The 27,933-nt window shown below is 43.3% G+C and overlaps 2 protein-coding genes and 1 long non-coding RNA gene across 25 annotated transcripts in view; 1 reads left to right on the top strand and 2 right to left on the bottom strand.

The window, feature by feature from the left end:
• CAPRIN1 (cell cycle associated protein 1) overlaps nt 1–2,562 on the bottom strand; it is a 37,298-nt gene extending 34,736 nt beyond the window's left edge. For 8 of the 12 annotated variants that reach the window (XM_088668688.1, XM_035116571.3, XM_035116606.3 and 5 more), the window contains exons 1-2: nt 2,323–2,562; nt 1,572–1,818 (exon numbers count right to left, since the gene is read on the bottom strand). In XM_088668688.1, the coding sequence (XP_088524814.1) occupies nt 1,572–1,811 (240 nt within the window). In that variant the 5' untranslated portion in view covers nt 1,812–1,818; nt 2,323–2,562. Of the gene's footprint in view, nt 1–1,571; nt 1,821–2,041; nt 2,193–2,322 lie in introns of those variants that run through there. The other 4 variants (XM_088668673.1, XM_088668711.1, XM_088668684.1 and 1 more) reach the window with 3 other exon arrangements.
• Nucleotides 1,169–27,375, top strand: LOC148687637 (uncharacterized). Its single transcript, XR_015949788.1, has 4 exons — nt 1,169–1,512; nt 24,087–24,128; nt 25,422–25,538; nt 26,223–27,375. It is a non-coding gene; the product is annotated as an uncharacterized LOC148687637 (long non-coding RNA).
• LOC148687636 (uncharacterized) overlaps nt 20,937–27,933 on the bottom strand; it is a 57,019-nt gene continuing 50,022 nt past the window's right edge. For 11 of the 12 annotated variants that reach the window (XM_088668768.1, XM_088668730.1, XM_088668721.1 and 8 more), the window contains 3 exons: nt 25,918–26,013; nt 22,429–22,511; nt 20,937–21,124 (listed from right to left, as the gene is read on the bottom strand). In XM_088668768.1, the coding sequence (XP_088524894.1) occupies nt 20,955–21,124; nt 22,429–22,511; nt 25,918–26,013 (349 nt within the window). In that variant the 3' untranslated portion in view covers nt 20,937–20,954. Of the gene's footprint in view, nt 21,125–22,415; nt 22,512–25,917; nt 26,014–27,933 lie in introns of all 12 variants that reach the window. The other variant, XM_088668770.1, reaches the window with a different exon arrangement.

Genomic DNA, 27,933 nt, shown 5'->3' with positions numbered 1-27,933 from the left:
CATCCATAATGTCCCTTTTTAGTTGTTTTTTTTCTAAACTCCCCCCCCCCCTCAACAAGGAATAAATCTTAACCTTCCTCAGAAGGGAATTCCTCCCGCCCATTGATAATTTTGGTCTCCTTTAAACACTTGATCTTTCCATGCCAGCTGGTCATTACAATAACTCTTAAGAAATTGTTTTATTTCTTCCTCCTCCCTCTCAATCCCTTTTGTGTGATGTTTTACATCGTACGCCTAGGGACTTTTGGAAGCAGCCCTGGAAGGCGGCTTCTTTTCTTCTTCTTTTTACTAAAGAGCTGGATAAACATTCTTTAAATTAATTAATTAATATTAACCAAGTTAATGTGATACAAAGAGCTTAGTGTCCTTAAGACTCCTATGCAGCCAGTGGAACTTTTATCACATCTCCATCACAACTAGCTTCTCAAACTCATTGGTGCTTTAGAAGTGGCATGCCACATAAGTTCCACTGAACATGCAGATGAACTGGACTAGTGCCAGTATTTTTATAAACCCATACAATGTATCAGTTTTATGCAAGGAAGAGGCTAACTTTTCACTAGAATGGGTTATTCCAGCAGTGTAGTCTCAGCTTCCAATCATACATTCCCCAAAAAGCTGAATTCTAAAGTGCAGCTTGAATAAATGCATGGTGACTTGAGAGGAAGTCTCACTGTGCCCCCAGGCTCAGGTGCAAAGGCAATTTTGACAAAGAGCATAGGGCAACTTAGGTGGCAATAATTTAAAAATGCTGCCCACGAGGCTGATTTCCCTTCCTGGCCCAGACTTTGCGACAGACACCCTTCCCAACAAAGAAGCCTGAGCTCTCGTCACTCAGGGCCGCAGCAGCAGCCAAGCCGCCTGAGGCGTTTCATAAACGCCGAAGCCCTTTAACGTCGCCGTTAACCAGGGCGCACCCATCTTCAACGGGGCAGCGAGGTCATATTTTCATCTGGCGTCTACTACTCCGCTTCGACATTATGGAAATAGTAACTAAAATGGGAGGGCGGGGGGGGGAGATGGGGTATTGCGCGCACAGACACACACACAGAGAGAGCGGAGATTGCGCGTCTCTGGCAGGAAGTAAGCCTGCCGGGCCTTTGTGCAGCACCCGCCGTCGCTCACACAATGAGCCTCCCTCTCTGGGAAGAACCGCTGCCTCTCGCCGCCGCCATGTTGGGTCCTGGCCGGCTCCATGTGCACCGGGGGGGGGGTAGAGGCGGGAAGAGTAAAGAGGAGAAAGAGGGTCGCTCGTAGTTCGGCCGCCACCGAGCCTTAAATGCCTCACTTCGGGCGTGAAGCAAGGAGAGGGTGGGGGGTGGATTGGGAGGGGAGCTAAGTCCCCGGCTCCAACGGCCCCAAAATGCGTCCCGTTCGGGGCGGAAAAAAGAACAAAGGGAGAAGGCCGCGCCGCCTCCCCTAGGCCGCGGAAACAATTGGCGGGGTAAGCCGGCAGGGCCCCGAAGGCAGGCACGGCGATATACGTCTACGCCTCCCGCCCGGCCCCACAAGGTAGGATAGCGGCATCGGCTGGTGGGGGGGGGGAGATGGGGGGATTTGCGCCTCCGCACCTTTTTCTTCTCCAGGTTGCGCAACTTCTTGTCAATGACGCCCAGAATCTGCTTCATGGCCTCGGTCTGCACTGAACTCGTGCTGCCGCCCGGAGCCGACGCCGCTTGGGATGGAGCCGCCCCAGCAGTTACAGTTGCCGCGGCTGCCGTTGCCGGAGGCGCCGCCGCCTCGTTTCCCGTTTTGCCGCCGCTGCTGTTGCTGCCGCTGCTCGCCATCGCGCTGCTGGTGGCCGAGGGCATCGCTTAACTGAGGAGAGAAGAGCGCGGCGTTACGGGATTCGAAGGGGAGGGAGGGGGAGAGAGAGCGCGAGAGCCAGCCGAAGGGAAGGGGGCGAACTGACGGGGCGCCAGAGGGGACACGGCGCGCGAGGGGAGGGGAGAAAGGGAACGCCTCCTGCCGGGAATCCTTTTATTCTGTTTTTTTTTTATCTCCCCACCCTCTTTTCTCGAACGCGCGAATCAGACCGCACCTGTCGGCGCGCGCCCAGCGATTCTAAGGCAACCTGACTTGTAAGGTCCGTCAGCGGAAGGGAGGGAAAAAAAGAAAGGCAGCCCTTCGCGCGGGCGCGTGCTCGGCACCGCCCACGTGACCGGTGGCCTACCCGCAGCGCCGTTCTCCCATCCTCCCGCCCAACAGTCTTTGAGGAGCCACCCCTCCTTTATCTCAATCCTTTCTCCGACAGCGCCCGCCCCCCCCCACGCACTCCCGTCCGTCCGTCCCCCCTTTCACTCCTCACTCCCGCTTCCTCACCGTGTGTTTGGTGCGCGCGCACGTGTGTGAGAGAATGGAAAGGAGTATCCCTAGGGCGCGCGGGAGGGCAATAAGGGGACGGCCCAATGTGTGTGTCTGTGCGCGCGGGGGGGAGGGGGACGAGCGCCTCTGCCCACTCCAGCCCCGTCACTTGCACCGTTCCTCCTTGTTACCTCTGCGCCGAGATACGGAGGGGAAAGAGAAAGAGGAGGGAGGGAAGGCGAAGAGCGCACGCGCACGCGAGGGGCGGGGCGGAGCAAAAAAGGGGGCGAGCGACAGGGCGGAGGGAGGGAGCGGGGTCCTCATCCGTTAGGGCTGCCTCCGCAGAGCGCCTGATCGGCAAGCGGGTAAAGCAGCTCACGCCCGTCTCCCGAGTGTGCCTTCGCGAGAGCCTGAATATTATGACGCCGGTCTTTCAGGCGCAAGGCCACCTAAGCGGAGGAGCACAATGGTGAGGCGGAGATAGACGCTTGCCCTCGCCTTGAAAGGCCGCGGGGCGGAGTTCCCGGCCGGGCTGGGCGGCGAATCTGCTCTCTTTTTTTGGCGTGGTACGTCCGAGCCCTTAGATGGCGGGGAGGCGGGCCTCTCTGAAAGCGCTGCTTTCCCTCGTGAAGGGGAATCTCCAGGTTTAGACACGCGTCATTAAAAATCAATAAGATGCTGATTTCTGTCACTTTGGCTGGGCAGCAGCTGCTCACCAGGTATTTACTTGGCGACTGTTTTGCAAGGGTTTTTGTGGGTTGCTTCTTGGAAAGCGACTAAGCCTCCGTGGTCTTCTGGGCAACAATATGGCACCCATTTCGGAACAGTAATTAAGTGTACTGGGAGATCTGTAGCGGTGTTGAATTTTCAACATAGGTACGGTCATGGTAACTGGACTTAAATTTATGTAACCTGGGTAAGTGGCTGCCTTAGTAAAACCCTTATTTATAGGGTTGTTGTTGGGGTTTTTCCCCAAAAACATTGCTCTGGACTTTGGAGAAGGGATGGTTAACGTATTAGTAAAACCAGCATGATTTAGGTCGGAGGTGGGGTGGGGTGATGATGCTACCAGGCGGAGGTGCCTATTCAAGGTTTCAAATTCTGAATATTTGGGAGCTGGTACACATGTTTTTGGTAAATGATGAAATAAATAAATCATATTGCAGGGAAATTATCTAAAGTGATGGTGAATAATCATTTGTTTTACAAAAGGCTTTATAGAAGTATTCTTTTTGGTGGCCTGTTGCAACTAGGTGTAGTCACCAAATCCATAGAGAAGGGCCCAAAAGTTTTTCCCAAGAAGTTGTGTTCAGGTCAAGTAGTTAAAAAAATGAATAAAAATATGCCTTCTAGGCAGGAAAATGACCAGGATTTTTAAGTCATGTGCAGTGAAGGAACTGCACCCATACTGTGATAACACACCCTGCTATTCAGGTTGCAGCCTGCACAGGCAAACACAATAGCTGTGTTTCCCTAGAGTTGCTTTGACATCCCTTGATCTTAAATAATAAGTCCATTGAGAAAGCAAGAAATAGGTTTGATACACTGGCAGGTCAGGAGAGCTCTGACTAAATATCTGCTACTCTTGGGCCAGCCACAAAATACTGTATACTGTATTCCACCTCTCAAACTTAAAACTGTAGCAACACCCATTTGAGAGAACTTGCTGGTTCTTTATCCACGTCAGGGCACCATTGTTCCAAACATCGTGAATGCAAGTTTGCAAACGTACAGGTTGTTTTGTTCTTCTACTTTTTAATTGTAAATTACATAGATATCTTTTCTGCAGTTGTGAAGCAGTTCTACAGTGATGTTCCAAGAGCTGTGACAAGTATAGAAGCAAGGGAAGAAGAGAGTTGAAACTGTAGAAAGCAGCTGTTTGCAAGGAAGCAATGCTTTAAAGATTTTGTGAGACAACTCAAATACAAAAAAATGCAGGGTGCAATAGTCTGCCTTCCTCACAATCAAAAGTTATTTCTAACAATTGCAGTAGATGGGCTTTTATGTGTGTGTTCAAGCAATGTGTGCTAACTATGCAAATTTTGAACTAACAAGACTCTTGGAACAGGCCTCTCCTCCATTTACATTAGAAGGTACAGTACATAGTTGAAACCAGACATCCTCAGCATGTACTCTTCTCAAATACCATATACTTAAATTAAAAGTATGTAATGTGCTCTGAGGGCATTGGAATTAGGTAAGATTCCTAAAATCTTGTCAGGCTTTAGGAGTCAAGAAATATTTCCACATTTTCCCATTATGAGGCAAGCAAGCAGTTTCTCCAGATTTCGCTTGGATCATATACATTTGATTAAGATTTTTTAAAAAACAACAACAACCCAGAAATGTATATTAAACCCCCAGTTTTTTTAGTCAAAGATTTATTAGCCATGATTGCAAGGAAGGCATCACATTTGAAAGCATGTTTCACAGAGCATTGGGCCAGGGGGGCTATTGCCCTGGATGCACATTTTTGAGGGGGCGCAATCATGTGCCCCCATGACAGGCACAGAGCCCTAGCAGCTGAGGCGCGTCTAGTAAGCATGTGGATGGAGGCAGCAGTTGAGGAGCCTGTTGGAGGCAGGCTCCATCCACCCTCTGCATGCGCCCCCCCCCCCCGTGCACCCAAGAAAAACTGCCCAGTCCACCAGAGGGGTGCAACACTTGCCTGGCCCCAGGTGTCAGCAACCCACACTATGCCACTGCATTGGGCTGAATACAGTGTGCAGAAATCTCATTGGGGATGTTCCTGTAGGGGGCATGATTGCACAAGTATGTAAGTCAGGTGGCCAGACCTTTTTCACTGTAACACCTGTAGCTGCTTATTCCACAGTGTGTTGTGTGAAACCAGTGCTTAGGCCAGAAATAGTCCTAGAGTGTCCTAAAGAGTACAGTTTCCCCAGATACTGCTATGTGATTTGGGATGACTCAAAGCTTATGATGAGGTGCAGAGGTTTATAAGCCTTAAACACCTATAGCAAAACAGTTCTAACCCTGGCTGGAGTCAGTGGAGCTTGAGTGGGGATTAGGTTTATTTTGTCTTTTTTGGTATACCAGGTCTAGGTTGGTCTAGCTGCTGTAGCAGAATCCCCACAAAACCAGTACTGGTAGTGCTTTACACTGGTGGAAAAGCAGCACCATTCTAGCCACCTGTCATCAACTATACCCGGTGCTCAAAAGAATTAGGAAAGTAAAGCTTGAAGAAGCTTATAGTTGTCCCTTTTAGGCAGAATAGCTATGTTAAAAAGGTAAACTTTCCACAAAGTGTTAGTTATGTGTGCTAGCTATATCACTGTCAATATCTGTCAACTTATGAAAGAACAGTTCGGAGATAAATTGGCCAAATTGGCCTTACTGTCCATCAGATCAGTTATTTTCTTTCCGATGGGGTTTTAAGGAGTAAGCTTTGAGGCCTTGATTTGGGGCGTGGCAGATGAGTTTGGTTTAAAGTTATACTCTGCATGAACAGAAGATACAACTGGAGAAATGGCTAGTTTTAGGGTGCTTTGGGGGAGGAGATTTTACCAAGTTAATGGAATAGCACCTGGAAGGTGAAGCTACTTATATCTGTTTCTGCATACATGAGAGAAGATGAATTTAAAACATTATACTCCAGTGAGGTTGTACCTGGCATGCCTGTCAATGTCTCCTGGCTGTTAGAGGGCTTGTGGTCAATGGGGAGTACCCACAAGTAGTGAGATTGTGGATGATGTACTCAAGGAAATAAATGTAACTTGGGAAATAGTTCTTAAAACACCAAAATTAATGTTGCTTCAACTGTCTGAGTTACATTGGGAAACATAGTACCCTATTTTAGGACTTAAATAAATTTGTTAGCTGCTGCCAGTCTTGTGAGCAATAGGACTCTATGGATCTCTGGTACAATAAACTTTGCAAAATGGCATTGCAGAAGAATTTAGGGATCAAATCTGCATCATCAACAAACAAACAAAACAGGCCCTTTTGGGGGTGGGGGGGTCAGAATGGAGTAGTTTTATTTTTCATAAAGACTTGACACTACAAGGACACCTCCAGCCCAATTTGCAACAATTTAGAAAGACAATTAATTATACAAGTGTCTTTGAAATTATAATTAGTTAATGTTGCTCATGATGCTTTAAGTCCCTCAGTTTGATAAACGTGGTTACAGTGATTGTCTTCTATTTTACAGCCATAGTGATAGAGAATAATATGTTAGTTCATGCCATTGTAGCATTGGGCCTTTTCAGAGTTTTAATTTTATTTGTTGTTTTTGTTTCATACATGCAAATAACTGTAGCTCTCAATAAATACATTAAATAAAAGAAACATGACTTGGGACTGAGTTAAGCTGTTTATGTAGCTGTTCAAGATTTGGCCACTTCAAATCAATGAAATGAAAACTAGGAACCAACTTCAGCCTTATATAGTATCCGACCGTGAGATTAAGCTTCCTAGTTCCTTGATTACTTTACCATGTGTGCCTCTATATCTTTCTCAATGGATTGCCCTTGAATATTTTATTGCTTTTGCTTGCTGGTGCATTAATGTTTTAACATACAGGGCCTAATTATAATTCTTATTTACAAAACTGTCAAGCTTTTAATCCTCAGAGGATGAAACTTGAATGTAATTTTATTATGAAAACTTAGTTAAGATGACCTTTAAAACCCCAAACGGCCTCGGTCCTGTATACCTGAAGGAGCGTCTCCACCCCCATCGTTCAGCCCGGACACTGAGATCCAGCGCTGAGGGCCTTCTGACAGTTCCCTCACTGTGAGAAGCAAAGCTACAGGGAACCAGGCAGAGGGCCTTCTCGGTAGTGGCACCCTCCCATCAGAGGTCAGAGAGATAAACAACTACCTGACATTTAGAAAATACCTAAAGGCAGCCCTGTTTAGGGAAGTTTATAATCTATGATATTTTAATGTATTTTAATGTGTGTTGGAAGCCGCCCAGAGTGGCGGGGGGGGCGGCCAGATGGGTGGGGTATAAATATTATTATTATTATTAATATTATTATTATTTATTTATTTTGGACATGCTAAGAATTTGCTGCTGTTCTCAGGAACACACCTTTCCAGACCATTCTATTATTGTTTTATTCCAACAGAAATTGCACTTTTTATTATTCCAAGCAATTTTTTTATTCCAGACATTTAATTATTCACATTCCGGATGGCCAAACATTACAAATTATCTTAACAAGGAAGGGTTTTTTTAGTTTTAAAATGCTTTATTTAAAAGTTTTGTTGCCACATTTCTCGAAAGAAAAGGCAAGCTACTTACTGCAAAAACCTAATACGGTATTACAAGGATTTGCCCTGGATACCAGTTCTTGGATCCATTTTTACACATGCAATCTACACCAAAGTGTTGTGATAATGGTGTATTTGAGGTGCAAGCAATTCATACCTTTGACAGTGATTGTGTCAAGTGGGAAAGTAACCTGTGATGAATGAAAAGACATGTAGTTGGCACACTTGCCAGCACCTTCCTTGCAGTATCAGCTTAAAATGCCACCAACTTTCCCATTGTAACAAAATAATTAATGTTGACATGTGTAAATCCTTGTGCACTCAGATGAGAACATAACACATTGAAGTCTAGGTCTTGTGCCTTTGTTTATACTGACTTGCTTATCTTACACCCGCTTACACATTTACATTTGTCAACCTCACATAGCCTCTTCCACATGACAAAGTTTCATCAGAAACAGAAAAATTAACCACTTTTACTAAATTAGCTGTAATACCGATATATAGTGAAGTTGAAACGGGTACATCAGATAAAATGGCCCAGTTAAAATGTGATAATCTTGAGCGCACACATTTTCACATAAATAAAGGAATATTACATCTTTGTGAATACTTTTTTGAATGACAGCATGATGGTGTCCAGTGTAACCCAGCAATTGCACAAAATCATGGCAATTGGAATCCCAGTGTTCCTTCTGGTGTGACTAGAGGAGAGGCCTTGCTCAAACATGCACTGGGTGACCCTCGGCTAGTCACTGGCTCCTAGCTTAATCTACTTCACAGGGTTGTTGTGAAGATAAATATTGAGGAAAGGGGAGGGAATCATGAATGTCACTTTGAGCTCTGGAGAAAAGGTGGGATAGAAATGTAATAAATAAGAAATATATCCCCCTGGAGCTGTTAAAGGTCCATTTTTACAAGAAAAATTAGCCCAGACTTGACCCAATAAGCAAGTAAATTTTATGCCATGTACTAATAAATGTACAGCAATGTGGAAGCTGAGTGCTGGTTTAGTTACTAAGTTCTTTTGAATGTTTGTATGACAAGGCACCAACTTGGCAACTGTTTACAAAATGTTACCGGTAGTGTACCAAATAGGTTTCTCATTCCATCTTTTGGACTACCTTGGGACTGATATGTGTGAATTAAAAAGCCTTCCTACCGCCAATAGCTCTAGAAAGATTTCCATTCTTTTCCATTTCTAAAGGCAGGCCAGCTGTGTGGGAGAGAATTTTAGAGGTCAGCCATTGAAGCACATGAATAAATGTAATAATTTAGCTCATTGCTATGAAATGGCAGCTAGGAATGTCCTAACGTTCACACATGCACAGTGATGATAGGAAGGGAAAAAGTCCATAATCCACCAGACACAGTAGCTTGTCAGTTAATTCATACCTTTTCCATGCACACCAACTACCAGTAGCTGTTGAGCTTATAAATTATTACATTTTAGAAATGAGAATTTTGCTGCAAAGTTTCAAAATGCGAACATGATGCTTTACGTCTTTTGTAAGTCTATATTGTGTCATGAAAACAACTTTGAATTTCTCTTCCCAGAGTATGAATAAGTGTAACCAAAGCATAAAGCTCTGGTTCCCATTGAAGCCAAGGATTCTTAGCATATATAATTTGTTCTATGGCCACATTAACCACATGCCGGGCCAAGACTATACACAGAAGAAGTCTAGTCTTTGCAAAAGTGGAGGCAATTCACAAAGACTTCAGAGAGCAATAAAACAACACAAAGTTTGTAGCTTTTAAACTGTTAACTGTTTTATTCAATGGTTTGAAAAGATTTGTAGAATGAAGAAATGCTCTCACAGACAAACGCAAGAGATGTGCCAGCTATTAATCATCCCTAAAACAATAAGGGCATTTGTTATTACTGTCTACTGCCTGTTCTCAGCTTTAATCTGTCTTTTGAGTTTGATGCTGCCAGATTTTCAGAAGTGGGTCACCCAGTTCTCTCTGGACCTTGTTTTTCTGCTGAGCAGTTAAAATTAGCATTTTCTATTATGCTGCTGGAGATTTTGGAAAGATATTGAGAGTGAACTTAGTCACATTTTCCTGAACTCCCCCCACCCCACCCCAATTTCTGGTAATGAAAAAAAATCCAGTTAATAGATAGGGATAAGAAAATCCTAGTGTACTTAAAGAAATGCCTTGTATGACCAGTAGGGATAGAGGAGAAATTCAATTCAATTTGCATTTAAAGGTGAACCTACTTAATTTGCCATTTCCAAACAATACAAGTAATGAAACGCAGCGTAGCTCATAAACCAGATGGATCACTCAGCAGCTCACCTCATTCTTGATACAGTTCTGTGCTCAGCTGACATTTACAGCTTTTGTAAGTAGCACTAGTTTTGGGGGGTGCACATGACATCACATTTGGCCAAAGAGGGAACTCTGAAGTCTGTCTTAGCAGCACCAAAATCTGACAGTTCTGCAGCAAATGAAATTGACAAACGCAACATGGTGGAAACCAAAGGCATCAAAAACTCCTCCAGAACTATCAAACAATTAGGTCTTACAAAGGATTGGCAGAATGCCCTTAAGCCTCTTGAATTGTTCTTTAAAGATCTTCCAGCAAAAGTAGATGACATTTCCAAAATGGCGGGTGAAGCCTTGGGATGTGATCTCCATACCAAAAAACCACATGCAGACAGGTTAGCTGGTTGGGCTGGAAGCTTAACAGGATCACAGTCACAGACAGGATCAGAGTCTTAAGAGGGTTCCTGTGCAACATTGCGACCCCTCCCTTCACATCCTATCTTTCCCCGCACTATTAAATGTGTGGCACCTCCCTTTGTGGAGCCCGTGCTGTTGGTCTGGAATAATATGGACTCATAAGCTAGCTCCTCAGAGACTATCCTAACTTTAGGCATTCTGACAAGTATAAGCAATTGGTGGATCGTGGGCAAAAGGGACGAGGATTTCTCTGATGGGGCAAGCCCATTTCCCCTTTAAAACTATGGCAGCTCCTTTCTGGGATAAGGGTTAATTGGGTTCCAATATTTCAAACAACTTCTTGTGCACAGTCAGTTTATAGATCTGAGCAGCTGCCACACCCATTAACTGTTTACAAAAAAAAAACACCTGTGCAAACAGGGCTCTAAGGGGCAGAAGGGTTTTATCTATCTTTTACAAACACTTAAAACGTAAAGGTAAAGGGACCCCTGACCATTAGGTCCAGGCGTGACCGACTCTGGGGTTGCGCGCTCATCTCGCATTATTGGCGGAGGGAGCCGGCGTACAGCTTCCAGGTCATGTGGCCAGCATGACAAAGCCGCTTCTGGCAAACCAGAGCAGCACATGGAAACGCCGTTTACCTTCCCGCTGTAGCGGTTCCTATTTATCTACTTGCATTCTGACGTGTTTTCGAACTGCTAGGTTGGCAGGAGCTGGGACCAAGCAACGGGAGCTCACCCCGTCACAGGGATTCGAACCGCCAACCTTCTGATCAGCAAGCCCTAGACTCTGTGGTTTAACCCACAGCGCCACCTGGGTCCCTCATACCTTCCCACTGTAGCGATACCTATTTATCTACTTGCACTTTGACGTGCTTTCGAACTGCTAGATTGCCAGGAGCTGGGACTGAGCAATGGGAGCTCACCCCGTCGGGGGATTCGAACCGCTGACCTTCTGATCGGCAAGCCCTAGGCTCTGTGGTTTAACCGACAACGCCACCCGCTTACTAGATCTTAAATGTGGAGCAGGGTGCTCTGCAAGCAAAGCTTGGGAAAAAGACCTCAGCACTTTATTCAGTGATGCTGATTGGGATCGTCCATGGAGCAGCTCTCATCTTAAAGCAATGTCAGCTCTTACATGGGAGGGTGTGTCGTAACTGATTTATTGTCGGCACTTACCGGTAACTGCAGTCAGGCTCAGCTGTTTCCATCGTTCACTTCCACCAAAATGCTGATGAGTTGTGAAACTCGTGGGTCATATTTGCACCTTCAGTGAGAGTGTGAAAAGGTGAGGGGCTTCTGGCTTAACCTGCCCAATCACATAAAAACGTTTATCAACCAAACAAATGTCCCCAAATAGGCTCTAGCTCTCCTTTCCATCTTCCTTAAAAAGTGGTACATCAGACTTGGCAACTAGCAGGAACAGAGAAAGGCATGGGGTTGAGGAATCAAAACTGATAAATCTATGGCAGTCTGATATTATTTTTTGTTAATAACGATAAACCAACCGAAAGGGTACAGCACCAAGCCTTTCTCGTTTTGGTCTGACATCTGGCCTAAATCTCATTTCTCTAGTAACCCAACTGTAATAGGGGTGCCTTAAAACTTTGCCTCCACCCCCCACCCTTATTGTAAAGAATGACACAATTGTTATATTTATTGATAATGATATATTTTTAAAAAATAATAAATATTCTAGAACACAGCTATACTTCAAAATTGACACCTCTCTAAACTTCACAACCCAATTCTGCAACCAAACATTTACAAAGATGTATATATTAGAGGGAGATGTGCCCAATAATGAATATTGATTAAAATAACATACAAAAATGCATTATATTAGGGGAAATTGCTTGCAAAAATGTGTACATTATTCAAAGTTGCATAGTGAAATGTGTTTATTAGAATTTTACACTAAAATGCAAATTACATTTTAAGAGTTGTTTTTTAAAACACAAATAAATGCAGAATGTGGAGAACTGAATTTACGATTGGAAAAATGAGAAACTGACAGAACAAGAATTGACAGATCTGTCCATCAGTAATGGCCGGTGACGGGAACGAGCATAATTCTAAACCTAGACATCATTAGTTGGCATAAGTAAACGGTTCTTACATTGCACTATGTTACTGCTTTTGTTCTAAAACCATGCACATTCACACACAGCCTGCACTTCCTGTGGCAACCAAGCTCTGTTTAGCTGCCCTTGTAGTAAATAAATCGAAGGAATTAAAAAGTAATTTCACCCCAAAGCAATCAACTCAATTGCTTGTATCCGGTTTAATTTAAATAGGAAGAAACAGACAATGTATTCTGCCTATCTGCCACTAGAGGGTGAGAGATCTGTGAGGAAAAGAATTGAACATTACTGTATAACCTATTCAAAGGCTAATGAATTTTCATTTCAGGAGAAATATTGGCCCATGACCTTGAGAACTGTTAAAGACAGCTGCTGGCAGCTAAGCTTCAGAATATTCAGCAACAATATAGTGCAGCTTTCATCCGTTTGCAAGCTGACTTTTAGTTTTCGAGTTATTTTAGTACAGGCATCCCCAAACTGCGGCCCTCCAGATTTTTCGCCTACAACTCCCATGATCCCTAGCTAACAGAACCAGTGGTCAGGGATGGTGGGAATTGTAGTCCAAAACATCTGAAGGGCCAAAGTTTGGGGATGCCTGTTTTAGTATGAATGATAGGTAGAGCCAGACAAATTTTCCTCTTCCTAGCTACATACAATATTTCTGTAAGCTTTTAGCTCCCAAGTGTTTGCTTAACATTCATAATGTTTGCTTGGAATCAATCGCGTTATTATCTTGTGTCTAGTTCCAAAGTTCAGTGAAGAATATTTGGACGTCATTTACATAATTTTATACTAAGTTTCCAGTTCTTGTATCCTGGACAATTTGACTTCAGTTATGTTTGGAGATTGAAAATACGCTGCATATGTAGCATGTGGCTTTTCTTTAATCTCTTAGAAACATTGAAACAGGAACTCCAGCTAAGGAATCTTGTGTAAAATTCCACAAGTGTTTAGGCTACTGTGTGGAAGTGATCAATTTAAAGCCAAGATGAGGGGACTTCAGTCTACTTTGAAAGCACTCCAGCTATGATCATCCAATGCATTTTTTAATTCACAAAGGAATAATGCCTATTCAGGGTTTCCTTAGCCAGTTAAGGGATAACCACTGTGTGCTAAGACATCCTGATTAAGCACAATGAAATATCTTGCTATATCTGATCAAGATCCATCTCATCCAGCATAGGAAGCTGCCTTACGCTGAGACTTCAATACAGTCCCAGTATTGTCCCCTCTGGCTGGTAGCAGTGCTGTAGGTATTCAGACAGAGGCTACGTGGGGGTGATAATGAGAGTATCTAGAACCGCCTCCTTGCCACTCATCTGTTCTACCAATGAGCTACCGTTCTTCCCCAAGGCATACTTTGCAGGAATCCTAGCAACAAGCAGGTGCTAAATGGTCCATGGCTGCTGGGTTTAAAGTGTCATATCCTTAATGTCCTAACTCTGCACTTAGCACAGTGTATTTGCCGTTTAATTCAATAATTTTCAATGACGGCCTTGTTGAAAATGGCCTTTGATTCCAGATAGGCCTTGTGTTAAATAATGAGGGACACTAAGTAAATGTAAACAACTTGTTTTGTGCCACCATATTGTCTTTCCTCTTTGAAATGCTATAATCAGCTTAGTGAAAGCAGCTGGTAGCACTGTGCCTCATTAATGAAATGAGCAGGGAGCTCATTTATTCTCCAGCTAAATCCATGTTTTTTTCTAGTGGCCTCCAGGTGGCACCAGTGCTTAAATGATAAAATCAGGCGTTGACCTTCAGAAAACATGGCATCTTTGTTTTGAGGTTCTCTGTGTCGCAATTGGATGTGGCTTGTGACCAAGCGACAACTTTCACACAAATAAAACTTTGTCCAGATCACGGGAGGCGGCTCCTCCTCACATCTGGCTCACAGATCAGCTTGTTTCTAAAAATACATTGTGCGCTCAGTTTGATGTCCTGGGAGTGTGGTAACTCTGCAGCGTGCCGCTTTGAACATTTGCCTTATTAAGTGTTGCATCCAATTGGTGTCCCGCTGCTCTTTGATACATCTGAACCTTCCGATGTGTTAAGTCTAAGGCCATTCCCTCTACACACACCCCTCCCCCAAATTTGAATTGCAAGGAGCTATTTCAGTCAGATCGAGCTTCCGGAGTGCAATGTACAAGGCTAAATTCAAGGTTCTAAAATGCACAAAGTCAACTTGAGTCCCCTTTTCAAAAGGTCGTGTGAATTAGTCTCCATTTTTTATTCTGTCCGTCTGCAGATGGTTCAGATCTGCAAATAGTCAAGTGCTTCGTATCCAAGTTATTTGAAATCACAATGAAGTGGTTTTTAGAAAGCATGGACCATCTTAATGCCTTGATTTTGTTGCGTGTGGCAGCTTTTCTGGAAAAATAATTGTTTTCGTGTTGACCCTTTGCATTCTAGGATCCTACCTGCCTATTGTTCTAGGATCCAAGCTCAGTACATAACACCCTTGGAAACCGGTGTGGGCCTAAATGGGTAGGGCCCACTGCTGGAGAACCTATAGAACTGAACAATGCTCCTGCAGAACCACCTTCCAGAGCCATCCATCTAAATATGTGTGGAACCGTTGCAATGTTGTGCCTCCAATACCCAACTCAAGTATACCCTGGTCAAAGGTATCAAAAGTTGCTGAGTTTAAGGCCTAAATGCTGATAGAAATGGTTTTAAACAATCAATAACTGCCAAGCCACATACATTTTTTTTCCATGTCGTAGTACAGTCTGCATATGCCTGTTTTGCTGAAACACATTCTTACATCTCACTACACAAGTAGAGGTTGGGGTAATAGAACTCAATACCAAATGTGTCCAGTGCTTTTTTTTCTAAAACATGTTTTAGGGGTACTCTCATTTTCCTACTCATACTGAAATACTGCCCTTCAATGAGGCCAAATTTAGAGTCACCAAATGTTTAGGGGTATGCGTCCCCCCCAGAAAAAAGGCACTGAATGTGTCTATAGAATTAGGCCCCATCTACACTATACATTTAAAACAGTATCACACCGCTTTAAATGATAATGGCTGCACTTCTCCAAGTGGTTAAACAATCAGTCCCTCTCCCCTGGGAACTCTGGGAACTGTATATTTGTAGGAGAAGTAGGGATCTCCTAACAGCAGACATAGGCAAACCTGGCCCTCCAGATGTTTTGGGACTACAACTCCCATCATCCCTAGCTAACAGGACCAGTGGTCAGGGATGATGGGAGTTGTAGTCAAGCCAAGTTTACCTATGCCTGCCTAACAGCTCTCAGCAGCCTTAATTAACTACAATCCCCATACTTATTTAAGGGAAATCATGAGTGAAGTGGTACAATACCAGTTTAAATGCAGAGTACAGATGGGGTTTTAGTTTGTCCAGCTTCCGTTTTGTCGCTGCAAGGGGAGAAAGTGCCCTCTTCTCTGTTCAGAACAACAACATGAAAACTGCTTTTTTGGATCCCACTTCAGTTGGTATCGTTTTAGAAACTCCTCTTTTCATGGTAAGTGTTTGTGTGTTGAGAGTGATAATGACAGGAGGGTTGGAAGAAATGCCACTCCCAGTCTGACCACACAGTCTCTTCCTTTCCTTAGCTGTTTTCTTATCCTCACTGTTGGGGTGGCAGGATGTATGGGAGGAGGGATAGCTGTTGTCTCATTATCATGGTGCGGCAGATAATAAACATGCTGACACCATGTGGATGCCTTTCACAAAAGCTGTCCTTCAGTCAGTTAGCAATTCCTGTGCCATGTGCATGACTGCAAGCAGGACTGTGCTTGTCTTCTGTCTTTCTACACATGTGGGACTGAATGTGAGAGACGGCACAGAAACTAGTAAGGAATTCGTAGAATCTCATCTGTTTTATTTAATCACTATGTTTAATCAACACAGACGAGGGAGATCGTTTTGAAATTGTGCATTTGGTGTTTGCAAATACTGTAGCTAAAGTATTTGGAGATGTCTCCTTGTGTGTCCTACATGGCCATCTCTTCCCATGCCAAACCACCTGAAAAGTTCGTGCTTTCATAGAATTATAGAACTGGAAGGGACCCTGGGGGTCATCTAGTCCAACCCCTTGCAATGCAGGAATCTTGCCCACAGCCATCTCTGAGTGGGCTCGAACCACCGACCTTCTGGTTAAGAGCCAAACACACTGACCCACTGTGCCACCTGAGGGTCTTCCCAGAGGATTTGGAATTTAAGACATGCAAAAAAGCTGGAACCCAGCTGTTTTAATTTCAAAGACATGAAGATGAAGGAGCAACACAGATCAAAAGGAAAAAAATATGTATGGCGAGATCAACCTCTTCATCCATCACTGATCTTTAGTGTCATCTATTGCATTTATTTATTGCAGGGGAAATCAACCTGGTACCCTTTGGATCTTGAACTCCAATCCCCATCAAGTCCAGCAACATCTATAGGTCACCCAGTTGTTCACTGCCGGGTTTATTGTATTTATATTTCAGCTTTCTCCCACTGAGTCCAAGGCAGTGTATCCTGGGTTCCCAGGAAGTTTTCCACCCAGGCACACTAAGCAGGCTTGAACTGCTTGGCTTTTAGCAAGGTTGCTCTACTACGCCCAGGGCTTTTTTCATTCGGAACTCCCTAGAACTCAGTTCCATCACCTTTCAGGTGGGCATACGTAATTGTCGTCATAAGAGAACAAAGGAGGTGTTCATGGTGAATTCCAGCACCTCTTTTTCTAGAAAACAGCACGGATTGCGCCCTAGTGCTATGCTATCCTTTCTTTGGGGCTATCCTTTCTATGCCATAGAGAGAGATTTTCAGTGTTAAGCCAATAACAGACTTCGAATGGCTAATTTTGAAGGCCATATAACGTGCACCTATTTCCCTTTGAAATAAATAAATAAAATAAAAAATTGTCCAGTAGCACCTTAGAGACTGACTAAGTTTTTTCTGGGTATAAGCTTTCTTCTGCATGCTGGTATCTGAAGAAGTGTGCATGCACACGAAAGCTTATACCCAGAACAAACTTAGTTGGTCTCTAAGGTGCTACTGGCCTTTTTTTTCCCCCGACTGTGTCAGACCAACACGGCTACCTACCTGAATCTATTTCCCTTTGGAAATACTTGGCCCTCCTGAAACAGTGTATTGCCATTTCTTCTCTAAAGGCAAAAATTAGGTCCTTGCAAGGGATAAATTGCCTATGTAGCTTATAACAAGCCACAAAGCCTATGAAACAATTTTTGAGAGCCAAACTTTAGCCTTGACTATAAGAGCACTCATCTCCCCCCTGGCATGTTCAAACTACTCCAGTGTGGTATGCCTTGGGCGCAGTTTTCCCTTTCCTCTCTTTGATAGGAAAACACGGTATGCAATAGAATGGGGGGGGGATCAAGCTTTAGTAGTGATTTCAGTGACATGTAGTAGATTGGCAAGCATTTCTGATTCCTAATTTTTTCAACAATCAACAACAAAAAGAAATACAGTGGTACCTCGGTTTAAGTACACAATTGGTTCTGGAAGTCTGTACTTAACTTGAAGTGAACTTTCCCATTGAAAGTAATGGAAAGTGGATGAATCCGTTCCAGACAGGTCCGTGGAGTACTTAAACTGAAAGTACTCAAACTGAAGCGTACTTAAACCGAGGTATGACTGTACCTGCACACCCTTAATTCAGGCTACCAAAATGCAGAAAGTTTGGGTTAACAATGACAGGACTGTAAGCTCACTTATGGACTCATTGTTAAAATCGTGTTTATAGAAGACAATCTTACTCGGCTACAAGTGATCGCCAAAGAAGAAGAAGAAGCTGCTCAGTCCAGTTCTGGTATGGAAAAGAAATTCCCAGACTTAAAATGTGCTCAGGGGCACCTTGTTCTTCAATTCTAACCATATACCTTTTGCACCTGGCTCTGGTTGGTAGATCTTGGGTTTTCTAGCTTAAAACAAACTACACTCCCACCCTTGCGTGCCAGCTCTCACAGGTATGGTAAAGTCCCTGTGAGTTGACACATATGTATTAGTGGCACTGGAAACATGAAGGACATTCTGTTATATGTATCATATTCCTCCTTATTTTCCTCTTCTGGGGGGGGGGGGAATTCTAAAGGAACTTCTTGACAACATTTCATTCCTGAATGGTAGTGATAAAAACATTCATTTGATACCTGGGAGAGATTTAACTCACAAGGTTGCTGTGTGTGCCCTTGCAACCCAAAGGTTTGGGTGTAAATTTCTCTTGCACAATACATCGCATTGTGCAGGGAGACATTTACAATAAACTGCAGTGCTGTCCCTTTCACAGGACATATGAAGCTGTGTATAAAATGGTGTTTGTTTCCCATGTTTGTGACAACAAATGGCGTTTAATAAAACCTGACATTTCTCTTATAGAACAGAATGAAAAGCCCAAAGAGATGTGGCCCTTATGTTGCTTGTCCTCTAGGCTCCTGCCATGATGGCTTTTATTATCTCTGTTTTCTAATAGCATCTATAATAAATTAGCAAAATTGCCACACCAGATATAACCATAAAGCACCATCAGTAATCAATATATGAATCTAAAAACTGCACTAGTGCAGCGTTTCTCAAAATATTTGAATGCAGCCCTCCTTCTGAAATTACGCAACCATTTGTGACAGCCACATGTACCCATGCGAAAATAGCAGTTTGTTCCACAGAGGCATGTGTGTGAAGATTCTCATACACAGTTGAATGCAGCCTCCTGGTGTTTGTGTGATGTGAACTAGAGTAGTAAAATGAGGAAACTTGTTAAACAGGACATATGATCCCTCTACCCTAAACCAAACATTGATTTTAAAAAATTAAAATAGAATAAGTATCCTCCTCCTTCCAAAATCAGATTTTGGTGATGGGCCAGGAGGGATAAAGTCATCCATATAAATCCAATGTGAACTAGTGACTGTCCTCTAAGTTTAGGCTGTGGAGGGAAGAGGGCAGAATGAGGAAAGTTCTTGGACTTAAGCTCAAAGAGAACGTGATACCTTGATCAAGAATCCCATATAACTTGTGGAGGCAGTACTGTGGATTCTACACACCCGCAAACTGACTAAAAAGGAATGGTGCTAGAGACAGCTCTGCATATCAAGATTAGCAATGGTGAGGAAGAGGCCTATAGCTTGGGAAGCTTCCTCTGACTATAGTGTAAGGGTAGGCAATATGGTGCCTTTGGCTAGTGGACTACAACATCTGTCAGCCCCAGCCAACATGGCCCATTGTAAGGGATGATGAGAATTGGTGTCCAGCAACATCTGGAGGGAGCCATGTTGATTGTCCCCGCTCTGGTGAGTGACCCAGATGGAGGCACGTATATGAGAAGCTCCGGCTAGCTTCAGGGTTAAACAGCAAATCCAAAGAGGGGATTAATACACTCATTTATCTAATGAAGGATTGGGCAGATGTCATTCAAGCTAAGCGAGGTGGGGTTAAAGAAATCCAATAAAGTAGTGGAAAGTTTTGAAAAACATTTCATTGTGAGGAGCAATGTGATTGATGGACAGGCACAATTTAATGCTAGTATGAAAAAAGAAAATGAACCTATGGATGATTTTATTACACCTCTATATGTCCTAGCAGCGTTGTGAATGTGGTATCCTCCGCAGTGAGATGATCAGAGACATAATTGTTGTGGGTGTCAGAAAACTCAAAGTGTCCAAAAAACTACAATTGGATACGAGACTTACCCTGGAAAAAGCATTCACCACTGTGAGGTAGCATGAGAGAGTGTAAAGAGGCAACCATTAGACCTTCATAAAAGGAGGAGCATTCCCCACCCCCACCCTCACACTGACAGTAGTCATACAGTGGAACCTCGGTTTACGAACACCTCGGTTTATGAATTTTCGGTTTACGAACGCCGCGGACCCATCTGGAACGGATTAATTCACTTTCCATTACTTTCAATGGGAAAGCTCGCTTCAGTTTATGAATGCTTCAATTTATGAACAGACTTCTGGAACTAATTACACCCATGCTTCGGGTTAAGTACGCTTCAGGTTGAGTACTTCACGGACCCGTCTGGAACGGATCAATCCACTTTCCATTACTTTCAATGGGAAAGTTCGCTTCAGTTTATGAACGCTTCAGTTTATGAACAGACTTCCGGAACCAATTGTGTTCATAAACCGAGGGACCACTGTACTCTGAAGACAAAGTCACAGCTACAGGGACAGCCCACCACACAAACCTCATGAAACAGGGAGAAAAAATTTCTATGGCAGGATTCTGCCTAGCAAAGGATTCTGTTTGGTAGTATTGCAAGAAAAAGGAACATTTTGTTAAAGTATGCTTTGCAGAAGTAGCACTGGGACAAGTCACTACTACCATCCAGCTGGCTTTCTGGGATCCTTGGCAGACAATCAAACAGGAAATATGAGAATGTGGTTGGCAGAAATCAAAATGGATGGGTAACAAGTACAATTCAAGCTTGACTCTGGGTGTCACAACTAACCTACTAGTGGTATTTAGACTACATTCAAAACACCAGGAGAATAGTGGGCAGCTTCAGAGTAGTCATGCACTGCAATGACAAAGAAGAAATCAGGAAAGTGATTTATGCAAATAGAAAGCCCTTGTTAGGATGCAGAATGGTATATGTCCAGCTTTTGCCAACAGGATGGAATACCAATAATGACTACCTCAGAAGATGGGCTTTCTGTTGTGTTTTAATAGCATACAGAACTATGATAGAAAGAGGCTGCGGATTTGCCAGATTCTTCCTGCAGCTCTTCATTCAGACTTCCCCCTTCCCATTGTCTCATCATGTCCTCTGGACCAGGCTTAATTGTAATCTCTTTGCTGCTAAAGTCTTTATTCACCTCTGAAGCAGGACGTTCTGGAAGAAAACATAATCATTATTTTTTAATTAAATCGCCGGATATTGCAACACAGGCATTCAGCTTTGCCCTAATTGACTCCTATTGGCCACTGTATCATCTCCTGAAATCATATCACTAGATAAAGTTTTCATACAGTCTATGCAAATGATGATCATCTTATAACATGGAGTTTGTGGTGATACAGCTGGATCCCACAGACTCAACTCAGGTATCACTCCAAAACATTGTGAAGAAATCACAACTATGGTTTGGGGAAATGTTCAAGTTTTCAAACCATAGTCAGTGATCAGCAAACAAGAATCAGAAACATGGACAGAAGTGGTTTTGCAAATTTTGGTTTCTGCTAGCTGTAGTTTGGCATGGTGTCTGAATTGCACCCCAGAACAGTTGGGAAGCTCAAAGCAAGGTTTGGCATGATGTCTGAACTGAGTCAGTAACCATATTCACTACCATGTACACATTGCTTAGAGATTGGTCAGAAGGAGCGACTGCTGATTTTTTTTTGGGGGGGGGGCAAAGAAAATGTAGGAGAAGCTCAAAGGCAGAAGGCAGCCTCTGTTTTTGTTCACTTTGTTGGAATTTCCTTCTATTGCGTTAAAGAAGAACAAACAGTTCATTTGTTTCAGAGGTGCTGCACATCTGTTTCTGTGTCTAATCACCGTTAATTATAAAGGACCACATCTCAGTAATATTCCCGGTCCCAGAACTATGGCGTGCTTGTTGCCTTTGCCTACAGTGTTTATTGCCAACTTTTGGCACAGCCTCATTTCATTATCAAATACAAAAAGGTAAAGCTTTTACTGGATCCTTGGCATGCACTACAAACTATCCAAGCTTAATACTAAAGCGGTGACTAATCAGGGAATTCCCGCGAGGAAGCTTTGTAATAACTCTTGCAAGGGTAACAAGGACAATTTCCATAGCCACAATGTTTTAAGCCAAACAAAATCCAAGCAGCTCTCATTTTTCCCCTTGCATGGCCACACACACACACACAGTAAGCAATGTCCTTCTAAAACAGAACGATTAGCGTGCAAAGTTTGCATTGCTTTATCATAGCGGGGCTAATAGCAAAATTCTATTAATTGCTGGACGGTGTTTTGTTTGGCAAATCCAGGAAGCAGTTTACATGGCTACGCAGTGGTCTGGTTCACAGTGCTTCTAAAATAGTATTATTGTAAGGGACTAATACTGATTAGGGACAGTTCCCCGGAGGAAGGAGGGCCTTTTGATGATTGAGTCATTTCCTTTCTCTGTTCTGCTTCAATGATACAGTTCTTCTCTCACCCCAGATACACACCCCTTCTGTCCAGAGAGTCCTCCAGCAGAGTGCTCAGAACTTCATGTCTTGGCCTGACGTAGAGATGCTTGCGTTCATGACTCCTGGAGCAAGCAATGCAGCAAATATCAGCTGACATACACCCACAAGACCACATATTCACATATGTGGGTTTCTATACCCTTGCTTTCAATCGATAGTTGTTTCCCTGTGTCCAGGGAAGGCTGGTCCATTGGGGCAAATGGGACACTGCTCCACCAACCTCGATCAGCCCTTAGCCAGCCCCCATCTTACTTAGAACCAGACCGAGGAGATAGCAGTGGCTGTCAGCTTTCTCCTCCTTAGTCTTCCCATTGTAGGGAAGAGGATGGGGACAAAACTAGAATTAGTTGACTCCGACTGTCATTGGGCTCCCTGATTTCTACCGTACCAGTCCCTATGGGCATAAGCCACAGCTGCCAATGTCCTTCATATTAAAAATAGACTGCTTTTTGTGGATTATGTACATTGATATCCTTTATCAAAGAGTGGATTGTAAATATTTAAATAAATATTAAATTTCTTCATTTAAAAAGCTACCATAAGCCCCCAAAACACAAGAGCAGTTCCGCTTTCAAAGACCCACAGAACTGATTATTCTAGAGCTCAGCAGTGCCAATTTGATCTGACAGTGTTACTACTATATTGGGGGAACAAACAGTTGGTTTGTTGAAATTTGCATTCCACGTTCATCGGAATGCTGGGAATACGTTCCACCTCTCTTGCATCCCAGTTTCTGCTCTTAACAGTCTACAGTGCATTCCATTTTGACTGGTCTGCTCCACTTCCGTGTGGGGAGGCTTTGCGGGCAGACCATGTGGCCTCCCAATCTCAGCAGGGGCTGTACTATTCCCCCGCGTCATTCGGGAGTCCCCGACTGCATCACGGCCCGGCCAGCCAATCCTGTTGGACGGGGGGCGTGGCTTCGGCTATTTGAATCCTGGGGGGAGCTCGAGTTGACTTGCATTGGCGGGGCTCCCCCTACTGGTGGTTGACCCTTCCTGGACTCCCTGCATGGCGGGCAGGAGTCAGATATAATAGTTGGTTCGGTCCAATGCCTAAGCCAATACCGCTCACATTCTGTAACCAATAAAGTTGTGGCCTAAATTTTGCCCATTAACCTAATATAATGTGTCAATGTGTCTTTTTCAACATAGGGGGGGAGGTCTTGTGGTCTTGACACACAAATGATATGTTACAGACGATATATTACATAGCCACATTACAGAAGGTATATAATCTGTATGCACCATGTCTAGGAATGTAGGGTTTGAAGAGACAAACTGCAGAAGGCCACTACCCTACCACACATTAGAAAGGGGGTTGGACTAGATGACCCTCATGGTCCCAACTCTACATTTCTATGATTCTATTATTCTAAATCCAAATGAAGCAAATTTAGTCTATCCACACATTGGCAGCTTAAATTCAGCAAGGCCATTCCCTTCTCGCCCCATGTGCTTCAAGTCATATTTACATGTTGCTGTAGACACCAGAAAGGGGCTGGGGTGACTTCACTCAATGTGCATTATCTGTTTTGTTTTGCCTTCACACGAAAGCTCATACCAATAACAAACTTAGTTGGTCTCTAAGGTGCTAATGGAAGGATTATTATTATTATTATTATTATTTTACTACAGCAGACCAACACGGCTACCTACCTGAGACTGGAGATGTTTATGGTGAGTTCTGGCACCTCTTTTTCTAGAAAAGGAGCACTGATTCCACAATTGTGGGATGCGGTTTTCAGCCTAAGAGACAGGCTCCATCCATTGTGGAACCATGCAGGCTCTAAAGACCTCTTGACTGTGGCCCTCAGCAGCTAATCTGGTGGTGAGCGTGGTCAAAGTAGGTGCCCTCCTCCTCTTAAACTGGCCCCCACAGGCACAAAGGCCCTCTACTCAGCTGCTCAAGAAATTATTGAACTTATAACCAGGAAGAGGGAGCACCATCATCAGGACAATGCCCACTTTAGCAATGGGGCTACTTTAAAAAGAAATTTGCCCCTGCCACCCAAACTCATGAGTTATGGGGACAGCAGAATAATTGGCTTGGGGGAATTGAACCAGGACCTCAAATGGAGGGCTAGCAGTCCCTGCTTTATAGGAAACGCCATACAAAGCACGTGTTGATTGTCATATGCCAATCCTAAAGCACATACACCCTTGGAAGCCAATTGTGGCTCCCCAATATGCATACCTGCTGCAGAAGAGATGCCAGGATCACAGCAATCTCCTACTGCAACAACCTTTGTCGAAGGGCTTATTTTATCAAGATGCTGCAGATCTTATGCCTATTATCCATTGCTTTGTGGTTTGTCACACATTTTCTAAATGGGCAATTTTGAAATGACATTTAAGGCCAGCAAGGAAAGGCTATCCCGTCTAAGCTAAGCTAAGCCTAGACATTTTAAAGTGCTTTCCCTCTGGAGGTGCAGTAATTGCTTTACGATTAGACAGGAAGCTGTATCAGCATTATTGCTCTAAAGGAGCCAGTGTTATCAAAAGACAACACTTCGGGGCCTGTCCTCACAGGAAGGGCATCGTGAGTAATCAACAGTGCTTTAAGCCAATTGGCTGCAAGACCCTTTATATGGCTGGCAGAGCGTTTAGTGGAAAACATCTGACTGCCATTATTTTGTAAAAATGCCCCGAGAATATAAATTTAATAAATAGCGCCACTAGCATGGATGTAAAAATGTGGGTTTTGTTCTTTAACTCAAATCATATGCACATAATAATTTGTACCCAAACGCAGGAACATTCGCTTCCACCTCTTAGTCAAGGCTTCTTCCCACCCCCCATGCTAAAATATATTACTATTTTTCTGAATATAAAAATTCACAAAGCAAGTAGAAAGCAGGTAATTACACAGAGATATTTAATAGCTGCTTGCTTATAAAATGCAATAAATCCTGATCAGGTGTAAAATAACAGATCTGGTTCTAATCAGGATATGATATCGCCTTGCTTCAGATTATCTGTCTCAGCGGCTTCAAACAGAATTCAACAGAGCTCTGTGGAATTCATCATTAACTTCTGAGACCCTCCAGAAAGGAGTGGACCTAGTTCTCAGCTGCTCAACAAAACATGGTAACCAACCACATTAAAAGCTGCTGGAAGGTCCAGTGAGATCAACCAGCTAGTTGTGTGTGACCCTTGTTAGCACATATACAATATGTTGAAGTCAATCATGGTGTTACAAATGCAGTCTGTATGTAAGTGGAGAATGTGACAAATGGAACGGGGAGGTTGGAGTGATTGGATCTGTAGTAAAGTCACCAGGATGTTTTTAAAACACGAAAGGGCATTTTTCTGCCTGCCTAATAAAAGTGAGACATACGATATTTCAGTGGATATTATTATTATTAGTCCTATGGGTAGGCTAACTTAGTTTGGCAAGCTGACACCGTGAGAAGGATTCCATCAGGTCCCATTAGTAACAAGGTATTAGCTAAACAATTGTACATACCTGTTTGGAAGAAATCCTCTCCCGATGCATAGGTCCTTAACTATTGGAGGAGGGAGCAGTGGCTTCAGTGCCTGAACCCTTTTCTGAGTTGTAGATCTGAAAATAAATGTGCTCTTTGTGAATCATTCTGGAGGTTGGCTAAATGAGGTAAATGTGAGATAAAGTAATCCTCAAAGAAATACTGGAAAACCGAAATCAGTTCATTTCTCATGAAAACAGTTTGATGCCACATTTAGACTAAAAATAATCAAAACTATATATACAAGGCTGTATATTGTCTCCCTGCTTATTTAACTTATATGCAGAATTCATCATGCGAAAGGCTGGACTAGATGAATCCCAAGCCGGAATTAAGATTGCCCGAAGAAATATCAACACCCTCAGATATGCTGATGACACAACCTTGATGGCAGAAAGTGAGGAGGAATTAAAGAACCTTTTAATGAGGGTGAAAGAGGAGAGCGCAAAATATGGTCTGAAGAAAAACATAAAAAAAAACCAAGATCATGGCCACTGGTCCCGTCACCTCCTGGCAAATAGAAGGGGAAGAAATGGAGGCAGTGAGAGATTTTACTTTCTTGGGTTCCATGATCACTGCAGATGGTGACAGCAGTCATGAAATTAAAAGACGCCTGCTTCTTGGGAGAATAGCAATGACAAACCTAGATAGCATCTTAAAAAGCAGAGACATTACCTTGCCGACAAAGGTCCGTATAGTTAAAGCTATGGTTTTCCCAGTAGTGATGTAAGGAAGTGAGAGCTGGACCATAAAGAAGGCTGATCGCCGAAGAATTGATGCTTTTGAATTATGGTGCTGGAGGAGACTCTTGAGAGTCCCATGGACTGCAAGAAGATCAAACCTATCCATTCTGAAGGAAAACAGCCCTGAGTGCTCACTGGAAGCACAGACCCTGAAGCTGAGGCTCCAATACTTTGGCCACCTCATGAGAAGAGAAGACTCCCTGGAAAAGACCCTGATGTTGGGAAAGATTGAGGGCACAAGGAGAAGGGGACGACAGAGGACGAGATGGTTGGACAGTGTTCTCGAAGCTACGAATATGAGTTTGACCAAACTGCGCGAGGCAGTGGAAGACAGGAGTGCCTGGCGTGCTCTGGTCCATGGGGTCACAAAGAGTCGGAGATGACTAAACAACTAAACAACAACAACAATTAAGCACTTGCCCCCTTATTTCCAAATAAGAGATTGTTTTTCCGCCCCAAACCATTTTGGCTTTCATTATGACAGTAAAGGCACCTGAAGATTGAAGGATTGAGGATTGAAAATGGTGTCTAAACGTTTTTTACATGGGACTATTCCACAATACTGAAATGTATTGGTTTCTTTTATCAGCATTTGTTGCTTAGATTATTGTTGTTATATTAGTGTAACCAGAAGTGCTCTATGTATGCTCTCAAATGTGATAACAAAATATTAAAGATTGTGTTTTCTTCTATCAATCTGTAGCAATGTACCTTACAGAGTGGTAGCATAGAATACTAATTAGGTATTTGATAAACACTATAATTAGCATATCATATAATGATAGTAAGAGGCCATGGGGTTTTTGATATGGGAAATTCCTAATGAATAGCAGGAATTCTCAAGTTGGAGCAAGAATATTTACAGTGATAGTATCTTTTGGCTTTGGCTTTTGTTAAGTTTGATATCAGAATGTACCTTTCCCAAGACAGCACGAGGGGCAACCTTCTGAAAATCCCTTTTCTTGGGAAAGGACCGTATGAAAGACATTGCAAAACCATTGGTTCCCCCACTTTGGTTTTTCTAACTTTCCCTCCCAGGCAAGCAACAAGTCAAAACAAACACCCACCTAGTGTTTTTGTGTTGATCAAACTTTCCTGAGGCTCCCCTTCCCATGCCAGTTTGAAAGCAAAATATGCAACACAGTCAAACAAATATATGAAGCTCAGATTAAGTCAACAGGGCAAAGTGTTTCTAAAAAGAAGAGCACACACTCAGCTACTTTTAGCCATACACCTGCGGACTGTGCACAGAGA

Source organism: Zootoca vivipara, chromosome 1 (assembly GCF_965207765.1).
Source record: "Zootoca vivipara chromosome 1, rZooViv2.hap1.1, whole genome shotgun sequence".
NCBI lineage: Eukaryota > Metazoa > Chordata > Lepidosauria > Squamata > Lacertidae > Zootoca > Zootoca vivipara.
Note: the sequence above shows the minus strand (reverse complement) of the source record. Positions and strands in the feature narration are given on the sequence as shown.